Source organism: Oryzias melastigma, linkage group LG7 (genome assembly GCF_002922805.2).
Source record: "Oryzias melastigma strain HK-1 linkage group LG7, ASM292280v2, whole genome shotgun sequence".
Lineage (NCBI taxonomy): Eukaryota > Metazoa > Chordata > Actinopteri > Beloniformes > Adrianichthyidae > Oryzias > Oryzias melastigma.
Genome location: NC_050518.1, coordinates 15,115,163 through 15,134,504, shown reverse-complemented (window position 1 = coordinate 15,134,504; position 19,342 = coordinate 15,115,163). Strand labels below are relative to the sequence as shown.

General features: G+C 36.3%; 1 protein-coding gene across 2 annotated transcripts in view; it reads right to left on the bottom strand.

The window, feature by feature from the left end:
* LOC112158993 (adenylate cyclase type 6) overlaps positions 1 to 19,342 on the bottom strand; it is a 49,959-nt gene that overhangs the window by 8,086 nt on the left and 22,531 nt on the right. For both annotated transcript variants that reach the window (XM_024292739.2, XM_024292738.2), the window contains 10 exons: positions 11,268 to 11,417; positions 8,848 to 8,969; positions 8,208 to 8,319; positions 8,006 to 8,133; positions 7,768 to 7,926; positions 6,324 to 6,465; positions 2,661 to 2,789; positions 2,535 to 2,563; positions 2,296 to 2,443; positions 2,112 to 2,209 (listed from right to left, as the gene is read on the bottom strand). In XM_024292739.2, coding sequence (XP_024148507.1) covers positions 2,112 to 2,209; positions 2,296 to 2,443; positions 2,535 to 2,563; positions 2,661 to 2,789; positions 6,324 to 6,465; positions 7,768 to 7,926; positions 8,006 to 8,133; positions 8,208 to 8,319; positions 8,848 to 8,969; positions 11,268 to 11,417 — 1,217 coding nt within the window. The remainder of the gene's footprint in view (positions 1 to 2,111; positions 2,210 to 2,295; positions 2,444 to 2,534; positions 2,564 to 2,660; positions 2,790 to 6,323; positions 6,466 to 7,767; positions 7,927 to 8,005; positions 8,134 to 8,207; positions 8,320 to 8,847; positions 8,970 to 11,267; positions 11,418 to 19,342) is intronic.

The following is a 19,342-nucleotide window of genomic DNA, read 5'->3' as shown; positions in this document are numbered from 1 at the left end:
ATTAGTAAACAGTTTGTGTGCTTGCTTCATATTTATAATTCATGTGAGGACAAACTAGCTCACCATGACAACCACGTTGATACATTTTTGATGCCATATAATTGACAAACTGAAAAAATTGGACAGTCTGTTTATATCTACTTCTGTTTTCTAGAAAACCTATGATTATTTTCTACAAAAAACAAACAAATTTAAAAAAACAGCAGATGGTATTGTCATTTTGACTTCCTTTTCAGAGTGATTCAAATAGTCTTTCTTAATGTTTAGGCTTTGCAGAAAGTGTTCAATAATATCTGTTCATTTCTTAGTCTTTAAGTTATCTACGGTGGCCCTGAAGTGCCAATTCACATCAGCAAAGCAGTCGACGTGAAAACATTTTTAAGATCACAACCACAATTAAAGAAGCAAAACAAATAATATTGAAGAATCCCAACAAAATTCCAGAAACCAAAAACAAACAAACAAAAAATAAACATTTCTGAAAACAAAAGTAATTTCCAGAAAAAAAATAAAATGTTAGAAAAACTAAACACAAAAAAAGACCAGAAAAGTTAGGTGAAATTGGACTTTCAATTTAAATTATGGACAAACATCCTCCAATCAGTGATGTCCCATAATAGCTACATTCTCTGGTTTTCGTAAATAAATAAAAACATTTTGGGAAACAAAAATAATTTACAGAATTTAAAATAAATTGTTAAGAAATGAAAGAAAGACAAACAGGAAAAGGTTGGTTGGTACTATGGGACATTGGATGATGATGTCCATAACTTAAACACAGCGGTTTAATCAGAATCAGAATCAGAATCAGAATCAGCTTTATTGGCCAAGTATAGAATATATACAAGGAATTTGGTTCCAGTGACCTGTGCTCCTATGTAGAAAAGATAAAAGATAAAAAATAATAATAATATAAAAGATAAAATAGAAATATGAATATATATATATATACACGTATATATATACACATCTGAAAAAATAACAAGGGGGATAAAGATATATACAACAGTGTCCGGTTAAAACTGATCCCATGTTGTGCACCGTACTCTGAGACTGGTCAAGAGTTCATCAGAGTGACGGCTCGCGGGAAGAAGCTGTCTTTGTGGCGAGTGGAAAGTTTTTGACCTGCAGTGATTCTGAATATTATTATCTAATCAGCAATGTCAAATAGTACCTATATCTAATAGTATCTACCTATCTTTTACAGTTTCGTTTCTCTATCGTTGCATTTTGTTTTCTGAAAATTGCTTTCGTTTTTGTTTTTTTTTTAGTTATTTTTTTTGTATGTTTTAGTTTCTGAAATTTAGCTTTGTTTCCTAAAATGTAATGTTGTTTTTCTATGTTTTTTATTTTTTCATTGTCCTTGTGATCTTTAATATGTTTTTCCATTGAGTCATTTACTGATGCGATTTGCCCTACAGGGACACCGTAGTTATCCAAAGAATGATGTAAAAGAGTTGACTGACATGAAGCACATCAAAATTTCAACACCATGACTCAATATTCTGTAGCTATGACTTAAAGTATTTCAAATAGTTTAAATTTAAACAAATTAAAATATAATTTATACATTTACTTCATTTATTTTAAAAAGTGAAATTTCTATATTATATATATTAAGCTTTTCACCTGAAAATGTCCAACACTTGCTGCTATTGAGAACTTTAAACTTTTAAGCTCCTATATATTTGAATTTTCTTTCCATTTGTTACTAATTTTGTTGTGTTTCCACAAATCTTTATAATAATCAGCCTTAAGTTTGACCATGTTGAGCATCCGCCTCTGCAAAGAGCAGCAGCTTGCTCTCAAGTTTGTCACTTGTAATAATATAGTTATAAACTCCATCCTCACTTATATTTGGCACCATATTCACTTCTTTCTAAGCAAGAGATTATAACAAATTCAAGATTTTTCAAACTGGTTCTGCGTTTTACAAAGTTTTTGATCCATAAATGAAATTTTTTTGTTTTTCCAAAACAGGATACTTAATTTATGAGTTTGTTATCCACAAACATGATATATATATATATATATATATATATAAAACCTTTGAAGAATTTAAGACAAATGTTGAATTATTCCGTTATACGTCTGTGATATGAAGTACTTACTGCGGAAAGATAACAATCTGTATGAAAGATATGAAGCAGAAAACGAGCAGAGTGCAGGCGACGTAGCCCCCAAAGCGGTCATCGACTTTCTTTGAATACTGCCAAAAGTAAAAGAAGAATTCAAACGTTTGTGGCTGCTTGATGCTTTGCAGTGACTTGCATTTGTGAAGGAAGGAGTTTGCACCTTTTTCTCCAGGCTGGGGGTCTGAAAAGTGAGAAGGAACTTCTTCACGTGGTCTTTTCTGAGCTGGTCAATACTGCGAGCGTCAATAGCCCGCCCGAGAAACTCATCCACCTCGTCTTCTGGGTTCATGACCTCCTGCACGCCGCGGCTGCAGAAACAAAAGAGGAGGCGCGTGCTCAGCACAGTGGAACAGGATCATTGAAATTCAGTCGTGAAGAGCTTCGACAGTCTGCACTCACTTGTCTTTAGTGGCGGACTCTTCAATACCCTGTAAAATAATGAAGTGGTGCAGAATTACGACACGCAGAAAAAAACCACAGGCTGGCTCTTTGACAGCGCAGCTCCATACTGATGTCCAGCCTCACCATTTGTCTGAAGACCTTGGAGTCTTTGGGTCTGGAGAAGGTTCTCTCAGGGACCCAGTGTGGCATCAGCCCCTCGTTGGAGTTGGCTCGCGTCCGTTGCATCTTGGCCATCATCGCCTTCTCCTCCTTCTGCTCAGAGGGAACAACACCAAACTTAGACCGACCGTTCTCATTCAGCGCTGTGTGAGCAAAAGCAGAGAAGCCATAGAGGACTTCCCTCACAAGTCTGGCTTTTCTATAAAAATGTTAAACGCTGCAGTCTGCTACTCTTTCTGTCTTCTTTAGTTTATAATTTACGCTTATATTTGACATTAATCCAGCCGGCAAATTTAGTTTCGCAGATAAAAAACTGTTTTTCTGACTTATGGTGTTTGTCAATCATAAAACTGACTTTTGGATTCTGTCTTTTCACAACGTAAATTAAAACTTGAGTTGAAGTGTTGAAGATGTCTCTGTGGATATTGTCCAGGATGGTTTATGGAAACTCTGACGTAGTTTCAGTTTTAGAGAACTCTCTGCATTGAGTCAATGGAGACTGGAAATAAGAATTTCTTCATACACGACTCAGTTAAAATGTTCACATGAGATGTTTCACAAATAATAGTTTTCAAGATTAAAATATTCAGCATCAGTGCTAAAAGAAATTTTGAATTTGATGGTTAGAAAGAAAGAGCTCACTCAGTAAACTGTTGTTTTTGACTGTTGACGCTCATCTCCAATGTATTCAACGAAAGAATAGATGCTAAACTATAGAACCAGAAAACCTGTTTGCTTTCCAGGGTAAAATTTAATTGACATTCTTTCTTGTTAACTTACAAAGGCAGGCTTAAAAAAAAAAAGTTTGCAGTGAAATATCTGAAAAACAAAAGCTTCATTTAGCTGTAATTTTCCCCATGCAGGAAACCACTAAAACAATATATGAACTGGAGCCTGTTCTGAATTATAACATCACAGAAAAACGTGTATTTTTTAAAGTGTACCTAAAATAATAATGTTTTGATTTTAAAACACTCTAAACTTAATAATGAGCTATATTTCACAATATATAGAGAGATAAACAAATTATAAAGACATTGTTAAAGCAGTGCATATTTCATGGGCTTTAAAGTGGAGCTGAGGATCTCGAGGCACCTCATGATTCGATTACAATTCTGGTAGAAACGATTCTATTATGAAACAATTATTAATGCATCCCACATCTGCATTTTTTTTTAGAAATGTTTCTCTTTATTACAAGACAGCTCCGGCGGCTCCAGATCCACTTGTGGCTCTTTTATCTCTCCATAGAGAGATAAAGAAAAATAACATAATAGTATTTTTTTTTCTTAATTTAGATTAGTTAATTTTATAAATTTATGGCTGAACTGTGTAAGTTTTTCCATCCCTGCTGACTTGAAGAGGTCTCGTTTGCTCTCTGCTTCCTCCAGAATACACCGATTTCAAATACTAAGCAAAACTTTGATCAAAAGTCTAATCCTTCATTAGTTTAAAACACATATTATCTTATTCTGTCCAGAGCTGCACTGGGATGATCCAATCTGGCACAAAGCATATTTTATTTTAAAAGAAATCCTTCAAACGTAAAAAAATATTTCACATGTTGATAAAATGCTAGTTTCTTTTTATATTTCTGTTTTTATTCATGCCACAAAAGAAGCATAATTCATATGTACTATTAAAAAATACATTGTAATGAATAAGACTGAGGCTCCTTCAAGGTTTTGATCAGTAGAAAATGAGCCCAAATGGCTCTTTTACTGTTAAAGGTTGCAGACCAGGGCTGCACGGTGGCGTAGTGGTTAGCGCTCTTGCCTCACAGCGAGAAGGCCCCGGTTCGAATCCCGGCTGGGACCTTTCTGTGTGGAGTTTGCATGTTCTCCCCGTGCATGCGTGGTTTTTCACCGGGGACTCCAGCTTCCTCCCACCGTCCAAAAACATGCTTCATAGGTTCATTGGTGACTCTGAATTGCCCCTAGGTGTGAATGTGAGAGTGAATGGGTGTGTGATTGAGGCCCTGCGACGGACTGGCAACCTGTCCAGGGTGTACCCCGCCTTCGCCCATTAGTGGCCGGGATAGGCTCCGGCACCCCCGCGACCCCGAAAGGGAAGAAGCGGTCAAGAAAATGGATGGATGGTTGCAGACCAATGGTCTAGACTAATATTATTTACTTTTCCCCACCAAAATAAATTTTTATGTAAAGACAAGATCAGTAAACTTGTTTAACTTTAATAATTAAAAATTTTCACATCATCAAAAGGGAAAAATGTTCCCTGAACTGAACAACCTTAAATAAGATAATGTTCCCTATATATTTAATTTTGCTGTAACATAACTTACACACAGCAGGACTTTTAGCCAACTGAAATTATGAAAGTCAAAATGTCCAAACTGTTGCTTTAAGTGAAGTCTGAGTCAATCGGATAATGAGATCTGGAAGGTCAGCCATGTTTGTTTGCTCTTCAAAAATGGAAAAACGCTTTGCATTTAGTTCCGCTTGTTACTTTTACTTTAGATCATATACATTTTTCGATTATCATTTTTTTTTTTAGAATTCATAAAACTATGAAGTTTATGGATCGTAATCGATGCATCTAAAAATCACATTTCTTTTCCCACCATTACTTCAAACCTTGTGCTATTCTAGGCATGTGTACATTAAAAGTGGGGTCATCTGGACCCCATAAGATAACACAGAGGTTAAAGGTGTACTTTATTTTGAAAGGGTAATTATTAAAGCAAGATACCCAAAACACGGAGAACCTACACAAACTTGTTGAACTCATTTGAAATTCAGGTTAGAGTCAAAACATCAGCATTAATGCCTAAGCGAAAGCAACGTAGAGCAGAGTCAAAGAGACCATAAACAGATTCTCTTCAGGGGCTTTGGGAGGAGGCCACAACGTGAGCAAAGGTTGAAGGAGGTGCAGCGTCTTCCTGCTCAGGCTGAACACACAGGACCAAACGGATCAACAGCAGACAAAACGGAAACTCTACTCTGATCTAAATAATCCAAGAATTTAAAAAAAATCCCATAAAATCTTTAACCCAATAGCTACTCATCTGTTAGGTAGATTCTACAAAATGTGACAGAAACGTACGATCAGCTGTGTGTGTTTTTAGTGAACACACAGCATAAAAAACAGAAGCTCATTATAAAGAATTCATTTGGTTGAGTACTTCTATTTATTTGTCACTGCTGATACATAAATACTACAACAGGTTTGTATCATTAGAACAAAAGACTTCCTGTTTTCAGAGATGCTTCAATAAATGAAGAGATTATTGTAACCATTTTTATTATGTAGTCAAATATAATTACTACGTCTGATCTGGTGGTCTGTTTTCTTTCAGACACTAATGGATTCTCATATTAACATACATAAAAAAACTAAGCATTTAATGCTGTTAAATCCATTAAAATCCCACATATTTCACAAACCACATTGACCTGAATGGTTGTGTTGATGATTGGAGCAGGTTTATAAAACGATGGGCGCTTTAGGTTTATTTCCTTAACTTTCATTCTTAGGAAATAATAAACCACAAAAGATTGTTCGGTTTTTTACCGCCTTCCTCCTCCCAGATCAATAAATCCCATAAGAACAAAAAAATCTGAGCTGTTTCTCAGTGGAGGTCTTTTTCTTTATCGTTTGTGGACTGACCCGTTTCTGGCTGCAGCCGAGGACCAGAAAGGTCTCGATGCTGTTCTCCTTCAGATACGCGTTCCTCTCTCCTCCGAATCCCGGCTCCACCTCATAGTCGCCGTTCAGATACTGCAATGTGGCCTTTGTGATGTGAATGCGCCTGTTGGGGAAGAAAGGTAGCCGCTTTAGTGCCTTCACCCTTTATCTGTACCGATAGTAGTGCTGCCACAAACAATTACAAATAATCTTTTCCTGATTATTCGACTAATTGGGTCATTGGTGGATGTAAAACACACATCTTAACCATCATAAGCCTTAAACTTGAAATGTTTTATCTATATGCTTACTAAAAATAAAGTCAATTAAGATGATAGTTTAAACCTTTAATGATTCTGCTGCTTCTTTCCTTCATTTGTTTCTGGCATTAAAACAAGACTTAAATCAAATGACTCAAATATAAAAAAGGTGCATTGTGTGGAGCTAAGCGCTCACAACTGTGTTTAACTCCACTACTCTCTGACTATATAATTCCAAACTGTACAATGCTGCTGCTCGTAGTCAGGAAAGTGATCATTTCTACATGTCTTGCAGAAAGACTTGATCTCTTTTGAGAGTAGATGTTCCCTTCAGCAGAGACATTTCTCTCCGATGGGGTAGAAGTTGCAGGAATGCACAGAAAACATTTAGCTCATACGTTTGCTCTCTGTTTGAGCTAATGTTAGCTTAGTTTACATTATGTTTTCCCCACTTGGTTGTTGTTATGATACCCGAGTCTTCCTATAATTTCCTGTGACATCACTACTGACGCGGACTAGCACTACTGTGCAGGTGTGTCAAAGACAACAGCAGACAGACAGCATGCACCATAGTTTTGAGATTGACAAAAAACAAAACAACAACTAGCCGACTATTAAATTAGTCGTCGACTGTTTTAGTAGTCGACATAGTCGCAACTAGCAAACTGTTAAATTAGTTGTCGACTGTTTTGTAATCGACATAGCTGCGATTAGCCGACTATTAAATTAGTCGTCGACTGTTTCAGTAGTCGACATAGTCGCAAACTAGCCGACTATTAAATTAGCCGACTGTTTTAATAGTCGACATATTTGTAAACTAGCCGACTATTAAATCAGCCATCGACTGTTTTAGTAGACGACATAGTTGTGATCAATAAACTAATCGTGGCAGCCCTAACCGATAGACATTTGTACATCAAAAAATAATAACATGAAAAGAATTAAAAGATTTTTCCACATTGTGTCTCATCACCTCATGTTTTAACTTTATAAAATAGTATGTACTTAGTAGGAAAGTTAGAGCAGTAAAAAACAAACCTTTTTCAGTTTTTATGTTTTGCTGTTCAAGAATCTGATTACTTAAAAAACAATATCAAAACATTTTATTTTAAATAAAAAATCTTGAGTTTTTCTCTGTTGCTTTAATTGTATTGCTGTCTTCTCACCCTGCTTTGCCTCCAGCCTCCATGTGATTGGCCAACGTGACATCATTTGACCACACGTCAAACTGCCACTTCCTGAGTCCGAGCACGCCGCAGTGCACGCGGCCGCTGTGAATGCCAACGCGCATGTTCACGTTGACCCCTGTGACCTCGCGCACCAACCTGCAGAAACACCCACCGTCGGTTTTGCCCGTGCAGCCAGCAGATCTTGTGGAGTAAACAAAATCCAAAAAACACTTACGATATGGCCTCGATCATGTCGACGCCCATCTCCACACAGCAGTGGGCGTGGTCAGCTCGTGGCTCAGGCAGTCCAGACACGCAATAGTAACAATCACCCAAAATTTTTATACGGAGACAGTGGTTCTCCTGATGACAGAGAAATATATGCTCATATATGGACTTAAGAACACAGAATATTTTTAAAACTCATGTTTTCTCACCGATGCCAGCTTGTCAAAACGGGCAAAGAGTTCATTGAGGGTCATGACGAGCTCCTGAGCTGTGCACTGTGATGCCAGACTGGTGAAACCTTCAATGTCTGCAAACAAAATACTAGAACAGTACAAAAGAGAGAGAAAAAAACAGATTAAAAATGATCTCATCATTTTAACTCCAGCAGCCTTTAATATCATGATTTGTGACTGTCCCGGCAGCCGACTCTGGGAGAAAAGTGACATTTGGCCTTAAGGTCCTCCCTGTGCTTGAACAGCGTGTGTGGAGGGGGGTGCACATGAGGGACTGTGCACGGAGTATTTGCTTATTGCTGTAATTGAAAGTGTGCTGAAGCTCTCCATCTTTTGGGATTATCTTATATTGGCTGAGAGAAACCAAGTATTCCCTGAACGGTGTTAATTAGCCTTCGCTCTGCCAAACCGTTCCACCCTCCTCTGACTGGGATTCCTGGAATCGACGTGTCTTCATGTCTGCACCAAACTTTTCTACTTTCAAATGCAACATTTTCAACAGTGTAACATGTCAAAATATATTAAATATTTCAATAATTTATCCAGGAAAACAAAACATAAAGAGCATTTTTATGCCAAAATGCTGATTCACAGCCAATTTTACAGAGCCACTCACCTAACATTGTCATGTTTCTGGATGTAGATCTTGTGAAACATCATGTCTTCCTTCTTAGCATTGATGTCAGCCTTCATTTCCATGGCAACGTGCCTTGGCAACACTGAAAGCAGCAGGCGTTCCTGGGAAACACACACAAAAAGAAAACAGATCAAAACCATTCAAACTACGTAAGGTGTCGCATTTCTACTAGTAAGTATGTGTGAACATCGTGTGTTTACAAGGGATTTTTTTTATTTATTTCCTTGTGGAAGAACAGCTCTGGTGTATCTTTGTTTCTTGGATTTAATAGATAAAATCTGTGACCTTTTATCACACCACCATGCAAATCTACATTATTTTTAAAACAGGGACTTTTCTAGAATCAGTTTTATTTATATTTATCTAACTTTGTAGCCAGTAACCCCTACGTTTTTAAATTAATTCTTTAAATTCAAAACATTTTGGATGTTTAACAGTTACGCTTTACTTTTTACTAAAAGTTTTACAAATTAACTAATAAACATGTTTAAGAACAAAATTAAGCCCTGCAATTTACTCATCTATGACTTGTGAAACATTTAATGCAGTAATTTGACATTTTTGACGTCCAAGATAGTAAACTGAGGCATCCTTTAATAATTCAAAATATTTCAGATATTTTCAAAATAAATTCCAGTCATTTAAATTGTTTGACTGTATTTGGGGTTTTTTTCTGCTGTTGATCTGCAGTGAAGAATGACATAGCTTGGAAAATATCTTCACCCTCACACAGAGGTACACAAAAGCATCGCAGGACGGCAGCAGTGTGAACTGTCCCTGTAGCTGCTGGCTGATGGGAAACACGCTGGGATGTGCTGGGATACATGGTGTCTGTGAGAATGTCGCAGCGGAGAAAAAAAAAACGTTCCAGCTCCTCCCTTTCTTCATTTAATACCTCATGAGAGGAGTGTAAAGCATTTGTATAAGAGTTAAAAGTTTTTAAATGTGTGGATGAAGTGTTTAAGAGTCTATGAACAACTGTGGATTTTGGCAACTTTGATGAGAATTTCCTGTCATTTTCCTAAACAAAAACTCTGTAGTAAAGTTTTCTAAAAAAACAACAATTTTATTAGATTGTAAACATAACCAGATACAATATATACTGTTTTACTTTTCCAAATGTGTTTTTTACGGAAGCTGAAAAAGGCCTGCCATACTTTTTTAATCGTTTTCTTGTGATAACGAGATCCACTATCTCATTATCACCATAAAACAAACTTCATTTTCTCATTTTAATAAGATATTGAAGAATATACTGTGGCGTCTCTCTCTCCCTTTCCTGCACTAAGGTGCTGAGACTTAGCCTGTAATGAGTCTCTTTATTTTGAGGTTAAAAACAAAAACAGCAGAAGAAAACGCTCCACAAAAGTTGATTTTTTGTCTATTTTTTGATTTATTAGTGGATCTTCGCTCCTCAAACATCTTAGTTCAGTCTCATGCACAAGCCTTCTCCCTTTAATTCAAACAAACAGGTTGAATGACAGAACAAACAGAACCCAGGGCCACAGAGGGTCTCTGAGTGATGCGTTCACTGAGCTCCTGACATTAACGGACCCAAACAGCCACTCAGCCCAACTCAGTCCGCAACAATACTTTTTTCCACTTCATATAAAGCAGTTTTTCAGAAAAATGTTGACACTACTAAATCATTAAATTATAAATTGATCAGTTCTCATGGTGTTTGACATTTTCTGTGATAAACTGCTTTGTTTTGCTGCAAGCTCAGTGAACGCATCAGACAGAAATGCGTGGCGGCCCGGGTTCCGTCATTCAACCTGTTGTCATGGGTTTTAAGGAAAGAACCAACAGAACCCTGGGCCGACGAGAGTCTCTGCCTGTAGAACACCAGAAGAACTTAACAATTTGTAATTGATTAATTTAATTACGTTGGACATTTTCTCTGACAAACTGATTTGTTTTTCCGTAGTTTGTAGAAAAATGACAAAAGTATATGAAAGTGGAGTGAGTGGAGCTGTTTGGGTCCGCTAATGTCCGGAGCTCAGTGAACGCATCACTCAGAGACGCTTGTCGGCCCTGGGTTCTGTCGGTTCTGTCATTCAGCATTCAAGGGGCGGGGGGCTACAGAATGTTCTTCATCATTTCGTTATCACGAGAAAACGATAAAAAAAAATAGAGCAGGCCGTTTTTAGCTTTCGTACAAAACAGAATTTGAAAAATAAAAGATTATATAATGTATTTGGTTATATTTACATCTAATAAAATTGTTCTAGAAAACTTTACTATAGAATTTCATAGCAAACAGTATATTGCTATCACGAGAAAACGATCCAAAAAAAAAAAGTCAGAAAGACTGTTTTCGGCTTCCGTAGGTTTGATTAATCTAGAAGTTTACATTTTTTAGGACGAAGGCTTAGGGAACAGGTGTGTGCCGCCCCTACCTGCTGCTGATTCTCCCTTTGCAGATGAAGCCGGGCTTGGATGTATCCTCTCGTCTCCTGAAAGGCTTGCCTCTGTGACACTTCAGCGGGGTAGTGGGTGCAGATGCCAATGATGTTGGTGCACAGGAAGATCAGGACATTAGCACTCACCTGCAGAGGGCACACACAGGAAACATACATTCGCCATTAATTATGAAAAGTCTCTTCTTTGGATCTTTGCGGACACTTTTTCCATACTTTGCTTTGTGATTCAGACTTAGCAAATCAGCAAAACTCATAAATCTGTAATAGAAGGTCTGTTGGAGCCTTTTCCAGTCATCGTCACGCAAAAGCTGAGAAACACCCGGAAAAACATCCCTGTTACGTCAAAGAGTGACACACAGGACCATAGGACTATGATCATTCCGTTTTTGAATCCTGCAAGCACAAACATTAAATTTGTGACAGCCCTGCAATAAGCATGCCTTTATAATGAAAATTGAGCAATTGAACTAAAACTACAACAAATTGCAAAATCCATAAATGCAACAATAATTCTCTTTTCGCTGTAATTTCAGAAATATTTCAAATTTTATGGGTCTCCATTGTCGGATATGTTTTACACATCACATATATTTCCTTCAACAGGAAACAGTCCCAGTTGTTGGGATTGTTTCCCCCCTCCTCACCTCCACCACTAATCTCCTTGTCATTATTACAGCAGCCATGTGTGCTGCAGCCATAAACTCCACACAATAAGGTTGCAATCAGCTGGAGGGAGTCGGTGGTTCAATGTGACGCAGTGATAGAATAACCTCCTGCATCCAAAATGTTTTCCTGATCTGATTTGTGGGAATTGTTGTTGACCTGACACAGGGCCATTTCCTTTAAGAAAAAAACGTTGCTCCAATTCCCAGGATGTACTAGACAGCCCCTCACTTATGGACGCTAAAAACGGCACCAGAGGGAAAGTCTGCACATCAACAGGGTCGGGGACAAATATTTAATATGTAAATGTTCATTCGAAAAGAGATTCTGGTTTGAAACTGCAAAATATATATACATAAATATATTTTCTGTTACATTTCTAAGGGAAATTGTTTTTACTAACATCTGTTGCAAAAAAGTAACTTCACCACAGCAGCAATAAATCTTTCATAAAGGATGTTTGAGTTATAAAATGTGAAAAAAACAAACATTAAACCTTGCAGAATCAACAATGGATGTTGAAATTTGCACTCATTGTGCTTAAAAAGAACATTTACAAAAAGGATGTTTGTTCATGGTGCTGTGATCCGGCAATATTGTTCTTCCACACAAATTTTTTAAAAAGAATCTTCCTTTTAGCCTTTAAATGGATGTTTAAAGTTTTAAAGCATTTAAAAGAATTCTGTCATTTTTTTTTTCAGATTTAACAAAATCGCAACACACTTCCAGCAAAGTTTAAAGTTTCAAGTAAAGTCTATTGTTTCAAGCCAGGTTTCCCCATCAATTTACATTTCAATCATTTCAATGAAAACTTAAGTTTCATTTTATGTTTTTTGTGGGTTTTTTAGGGCATTCTGTGGTGTTTTATAATTTTATTTTTAGATGTTTTAAACCTTATTGCAGCTGCATTAAAACTGCTTTATAAATAAAGTTTGAATTTGAAAAACTTTATTGGCCAAACAGTTTATTTCTTAAAGCTCCATTTGCTGCAGCCAAATAAAATACACCCACAAACGTCTTAGATTTTCTGTCAAATCACAGCATTTCAAATAATAAAGCATATTTATTTTTTAGTTTTCGGATAACTCTGAGATGTAAAGTGACTAAGCAACACTGACAAGTAAGCATAGTGAAGCACTACAAGTTATAAATTATAGTTTGTAGAAGTAAGTATGAGCAAAAAAAACACAAATGATTACTTTAAAAATATATTTAGTTAATATAATAGTTTAGAAAATTCATACCTGTGAGTTTATAAAGATGTTCATTTAGTCAACAATGGATGTTTAGGTCGACCTAGCGTTAGCATTAGCCGTCCTATGGAAAATTCCTTTAAATTCCATTAGCATCAAGCTAACGGACTTTAGCTGTATGTGCTAAATCGATTAATCTTTTTATGAATCGATTATTGATCTGTTAAGCTTAAATCGATTCAAATCAATTAATCAATTTTATCAACCCAGCAGTAAAATGTACTAAAGTGAACGCAGAGATGATCAGTGAGCATGCTGCATCTCGTTTGGCACCTTCATAGAAAAACATGCTACACTGAAACTAGGTCAATCAGGAGGGCATGGAGAGGACAACAGCTTAATTCATCTTCCAAAACATGGAAACTTCTGGTATGGATTAAGATATTTGTTACCAAAAATCACAAAAAACAGTGTCACCTGACTATACACAAAGCAGTATTATTTGTTCTCGCTGAAGGCGTGCACCGGCCTTGATTGAATCGGGCCTTTTTGTTCATAGGCATGACACACTGACGTGCATCCACCTTCTCACATTTCAGCGTTTTTTATTTTCTAAAAACCCAGAGGTGTAGTTCATGCAGACTGTGCGTCAGCTGCTGTTATCCTAGATTGTGTTACTTCTGCTACCTTTTCTCGTCAAACCTCCACTATGGGGTATAGATTTTGTCGTGTTCCAATAATTGCAGCAGTTCAGTAAAATGATCCTGGCTGGAATCAGAACACAGCTAAACACGCCACTTCCTCGTGAGGATGTATTGTTTTTTTTTTAAATCGCTGTGTACTTTGTACAATAATAGTCAGCTTTTTATGATGCCTAGCTGAAAGTATGAAGGTTTTTTTTTTTACAATTTACAATTTAAGATGTTTTTAAGGAGGACTCACGTGTAAACAGAAGCATAAACGAATGCATGCATATGTATCGTGGCTGCAATGAATTCTGGGAAGAGCAGTGTCACAGAAATGAAAATAGAAAAAGATGGGTAATGGAGAAGGGAGTCTAAAAAAAAAAAAAAAGCAAACAAGGGGCGGGATAAAACACCAGACAAGGCAGATAACGCTGACGAATGACAGTTGTTGAGGGTAAAAAGGAAATAAGTGGTCTAAAGAGGCAGGATGAGGAAGGAAAAGGACAATGTAAGGATGACAGCGGTAGGAAGAGTACGAATGAGTGAGAGGGTGAAAGGGGGGCATGACAGATATGGGCCACAGTGACATTAGGCAGATGGCTCAGAGTGCTCAGCTCTGTTTACTTTACTCTCACTGTTCAAGCAAAAGCAGGCATCAGAGAAAAGCAAAACCAGCCGCATGTTTGCATGTGGATGTTTGGTACAGTAAAAACATTCAAATCAGGGTATGTTTTTTTTAAATTTTTTATTTCCATGAGCCACAGCTCCCAAAAGCTATAGGGAATGTGTAGGGATTCCCTCAACCTCCGTGTCTGACCAGACCTAAAGTAATTGCTTGCTTTTGTCAAGAGTTCACGGGGAGTCAGTTTGCAGAGTACACAGTAAGGTCCTGTGTTTACGCAACAGTCCTCCACCTTTTTTTTTTTTAGGATCCCTGCGTGCCAGCTTTTACCTGCTACCGGCAAGAGGCAGCAACACTTCCTTCTGGAGCGAGAACACTTGTTCACTGCGTCCAATTCATCACTACAGCTTCTGTTTTACTAGTTCAGGGATCTGTTATGTTTAACCCTAAAAGAGCCATTTGGTTTGGTTTCTTACAGACCAAACTACACTATTATTTACAAAAATATCCTTTAATTGTGTTTTTGTCACTATTTAGCTATTCATTTATCACATGTAGCTCTTAAGTATTTACAATAAGTTTGACATGTTTTCCTATATTTCCTTTCAAAATAAAATACATTCTAATTCTAAATAATGTGAGATAATTTCTATTTAAAAAAAGCTAATAATAAATTTAGAAAACGTAACTAACAAACCCATTATTTACTCAAATCACTAGTATTTTTCTTTAAAGCCAAAGAGCCACAATGGAGGCAATTAAATGATGGTATTAAATGAAAGTTAATACAAAAAATCTCTTTTTTTTCCCTGTAAAAGCAGTTGTCATTTCGCCAGAGGTGACTTAAGGACTCACTCTAACAAAAATGTATGTATGAATCTATTTATGTAGCCTGGACAGATATAAAAACACACAGCAGAGTAGCAGAGCAGCAGCCGTATACAGTAGTAATGCTTTTAGCAAGAGCTAATATTCCCCAAATGGGCTTTTCATACAGTAAAGGAATGACAATAAGATAATATATAATTATTTAAAAGTCATATATGTATCAAAAAGATTAAAAAATACCCCCAAACAATGTTCTAATGGAGAACATTTATAATACATTTTTCAAATGACAGTTTTGTGCGGGATTTCATATTGTGATTATTATCAGATATAAAGGGGTCGGCAAATACAAGAACTAAAACAAAAAAAGAATCGCAATTAATTTTGTAAAATTTATTCCTGGCCCTAAAATAATTTAAAACTAAATCTGTGCTTCTCAGTATTTCTTTACTTAAATCGTGTTGAGTTCAGGAGAAGATGAAAAGATGAGGTTTGTGACGCAGCAACAGAGTCTTTATTCTCCGCTACAATTCTGTAGCATCCACTTGTAGACAAATAGATCCATTAAATTTGTTATTTCATCATGTGAGCTGCCATCTGGCTCAAAACCATACGGCTGGAAAGCCCTGATACTGCTCGCCGTTCTATTTTTTGCTATACGCTAATGTTAGCTTGGGCTTGTGAGATGCTATAAGCTAGCTGGAGAGTGTCAATTAGCCAGAGGCTAACTTCTAATGAGTCCCTGTATCTCTGCAGAAACTATGTCTTAAAAATGACACATAATTTGGGCTAAAAACTACATAATCATAATTAAAAGCAAACTGGGGACAATTTAACAACAGAAAGAATATAGTTGGAGTGGGACTTCAAGGGAGGGGTCAGCAATCCAGTCAGCCTGTAGAGAGGAACTCGGCCTAATCCCTGGTCATCAAAATGGAATTATGTAAGAGTTGATCTGAAGAACACCGGACAGGAAAAACAGGAGTCACACTCGTTGTTCTGCAGTGTGGATTAAAGTGCATTTTGTCACGAAAAGATCAATCAATCATTGCTCAGCGTGACTCTGGATGCATTTCTGAATCGATAAAAAACATTCTCTGATCATGAAAAGAAATCGTTCGATTCCAAACTTTATACATTTCTGTCTTTTATAAGCTGATTAACTTTTTTTATCGGTTTTGATTGTTTCAATATTATTTTTTCATCCAACTTTCATAGAAAACATCCACTCTAAAGTTTTAGATGTATTACTTTATTCAAACACAGCATGGCTTCAGTGACCAATGACACACAAAATAGTATCTTTATGACAACACAATCTTCACTGCTCCTCTATCAGGATCATACAGCTGCAGATTCTGTCTCCTGAAAACAGTTTCATCCATGTGACTCTCAGCGTGTGAGAGGAATATTCTAGCATTTTTGAAATGTTGTATGATGAAATTAACACAGCAGCAGTTGACTTTAGCAGGTCATCAATGAGCTCACATCAATAATGGATCAAACTTATGAACAAATTTTTCAAAGGCCCACAGGCCTCCTCTCAGGGAGGAACCCGTACCAGGAGGTTACAGGTCCTGCATCACAGGTTGCATTGCAACACAAGCACAGCAAATATTTCTGAAGTCCAGTCTCCTCCTGCTGAAATCAATCTAGTAAATTCAAGAATTTCTTAAAACTAAAACTAAAACTTAAAACTATTTTTGGAAATTATTTACAATATGAGCAAATATGTTTTTGATTTTCTAATCTCAGCATTCAAACATAGATTTATGTCAGTGTAACTGGGCCTTTTTAAAACCAGGTTACAGACAACACATTTACTAACCGTTACATACAGTTAATGTACTTTCAGTGGTGCCTAATGTCCAAAAGTGAGGTGAGCAACTTTTTCACTTTTTTTTTGTTTTGTTTGCAGTTTAAAAGTCATTCTGAATGAAATAAGTAGACAACAGTTGACGTGGACAAAATAATCCTGAAATGAATCTTATTTTTCATTTCTTAAAACGATATAATACGAGAATTGTGCAATTCTGATGTCTGTGCAGCTAGCAGAGTTACAGAGACACAAAAGTTCTTGCCAAATCACAACATAAACACACAAATTACACACAATTTTCATTTGAAATTTTAGACTGTAGGTTCTGACTTCAGTGTTTTTAAATGGCAGCTGATTCTTACTATTCAATGACTTTATATTTTTTTATTAGGGTTGGGCATCAATAATTTACAGGAATTTATTCTATTTGATTCACCCGAGCCTGGATCGATTTGATTCTGATCTTCTTCTTTTTTTTTTTTTGTTCTTTTAATCCACTCAATTCAATTTGATTCAATTCCATTTGACTGCACTGTTTACACATTTAGATACATCTTTTTAGAAATACATCAATGATCTAAATATTTTTTAAGATATTCATATTAATCTGATACAGTTCACATTCTGTAAAATGTATTAGTCAAATTATGAAGAGATTGTTAATACCATACAGTGTTACATGGTTTCTCAAATAGAGAAGCTCCATCAATTGTTCTGCCTCTCCTGGAGGTCATTTCAGTTTGGCCACTAGGTGGCAATCACACCATAGTATTATAGTTATTCCAGAAGAAGAAGAAAGTATGAGCAAAAAACTGTGTTTTAGACCACAAATGGTCAGATTTAAAAAAAATATTATCTAAAAAGACTTTGGAAAAGTCATGCCTGTGAGTATAAAAACGTCTTAATTTAGTCAGCAATGTAAGTTTAGTTCGACTGAGCGTTAGCATTAGCCGTCCTATGGGAAATCCCTTAATACGTTAGCATCAAGCTCACTAAAGTGATTTATCCAATCAGCTTTGAGACTCTTCTAAATGCACTTTTACTCCTTTTTTAACTGTTGATTCCTGCAGGAATTGTGTTCTTTTTACCCCCTGAAGGTGTGCAAAAGCCACGTGTGCACAAAAATATAGCTTCTAATTTACTATAAACAACAGTAGGAAAGTCTGGAAAACGTTTTTTATTTTGTAGCTTGGATCTGTGTTTTTTTTTTATTATTTTTTACCGACACTCCCCTGCATGTCAAAGCGATGCCTGTTTGAATGATTTGTTTAGTTCTGGGCTTCCCGCCACCCGTAGCTTGTACTTCCTCTTACTATGTATTCACAGATTAGTTGCTTCAGGCAAAGAAACCGAGCTAACTGTAACAAAACTTCTGCATATTTTTGGCGGTTTGCATAATTTGGATAACAAACAACTTCCACACTTTTTAAGCAGCTGCTGTTATAGGAACTAATTTATCATAAAAACTTGTTTCACCGCTCAAATTACATGTGCATGGAGCAGAAATATACATTACTGCTTTGTTTGTGTTGTAAATAATATTGCAATATAATATTTTAAGGATTAATCTATGTGGTTTCAGGTTTTTATTGTTTCTGGCTTTAGGGTTTTAAACCAAAAGTCAACAAAAAGATATTTGATTAAAAGTTGAAAAACATTTTTGTGTTTTTTTTATATTAAAAAGTAACTTTTTAAACAGAAGAATCTTTCAGAGTTGTGATTTCAGCAATAAATGATCAGATTTTTTTCTCAAACCTTTATTTAAAAAACATCCCAACCTGCTAGCTTTGTATGTACTTTAAAAAGACAGTATTTTATATGCAGTGACTATCCAGCATGTGATGGTCTGGATCCAAATGCTGAGTCATCTCAAAGCGATAGAAATAAGCTTTTAATGCAGATAGAACCATTTTAGTGCAGTGACTCTGAGAAAAGTGTTTTATCTGCTGCGGTGTTTGAATTCCTAAAGACCAGAGCTCCTAGAATCCAAAGATAAGAGTAGAGCTGTTAACACTAGATACTAAACCAGAGGCTTGGATGTCATAAAAATGTTATAGAGTTAATTATCTGCCTGGTAACCTCTAAAGAAACACAAGATTACTACCTTTTGTCGTGCAAACAAACTTTTCAGTCAAAAAATAGTCTTTTTCCTACAGCTAACTACTGATTTTCTGCCTTTTAAGATGTAAATATTTAGAGATGTTTTAAAACTTTTTATAGACTTAGCGTACATCACGTGT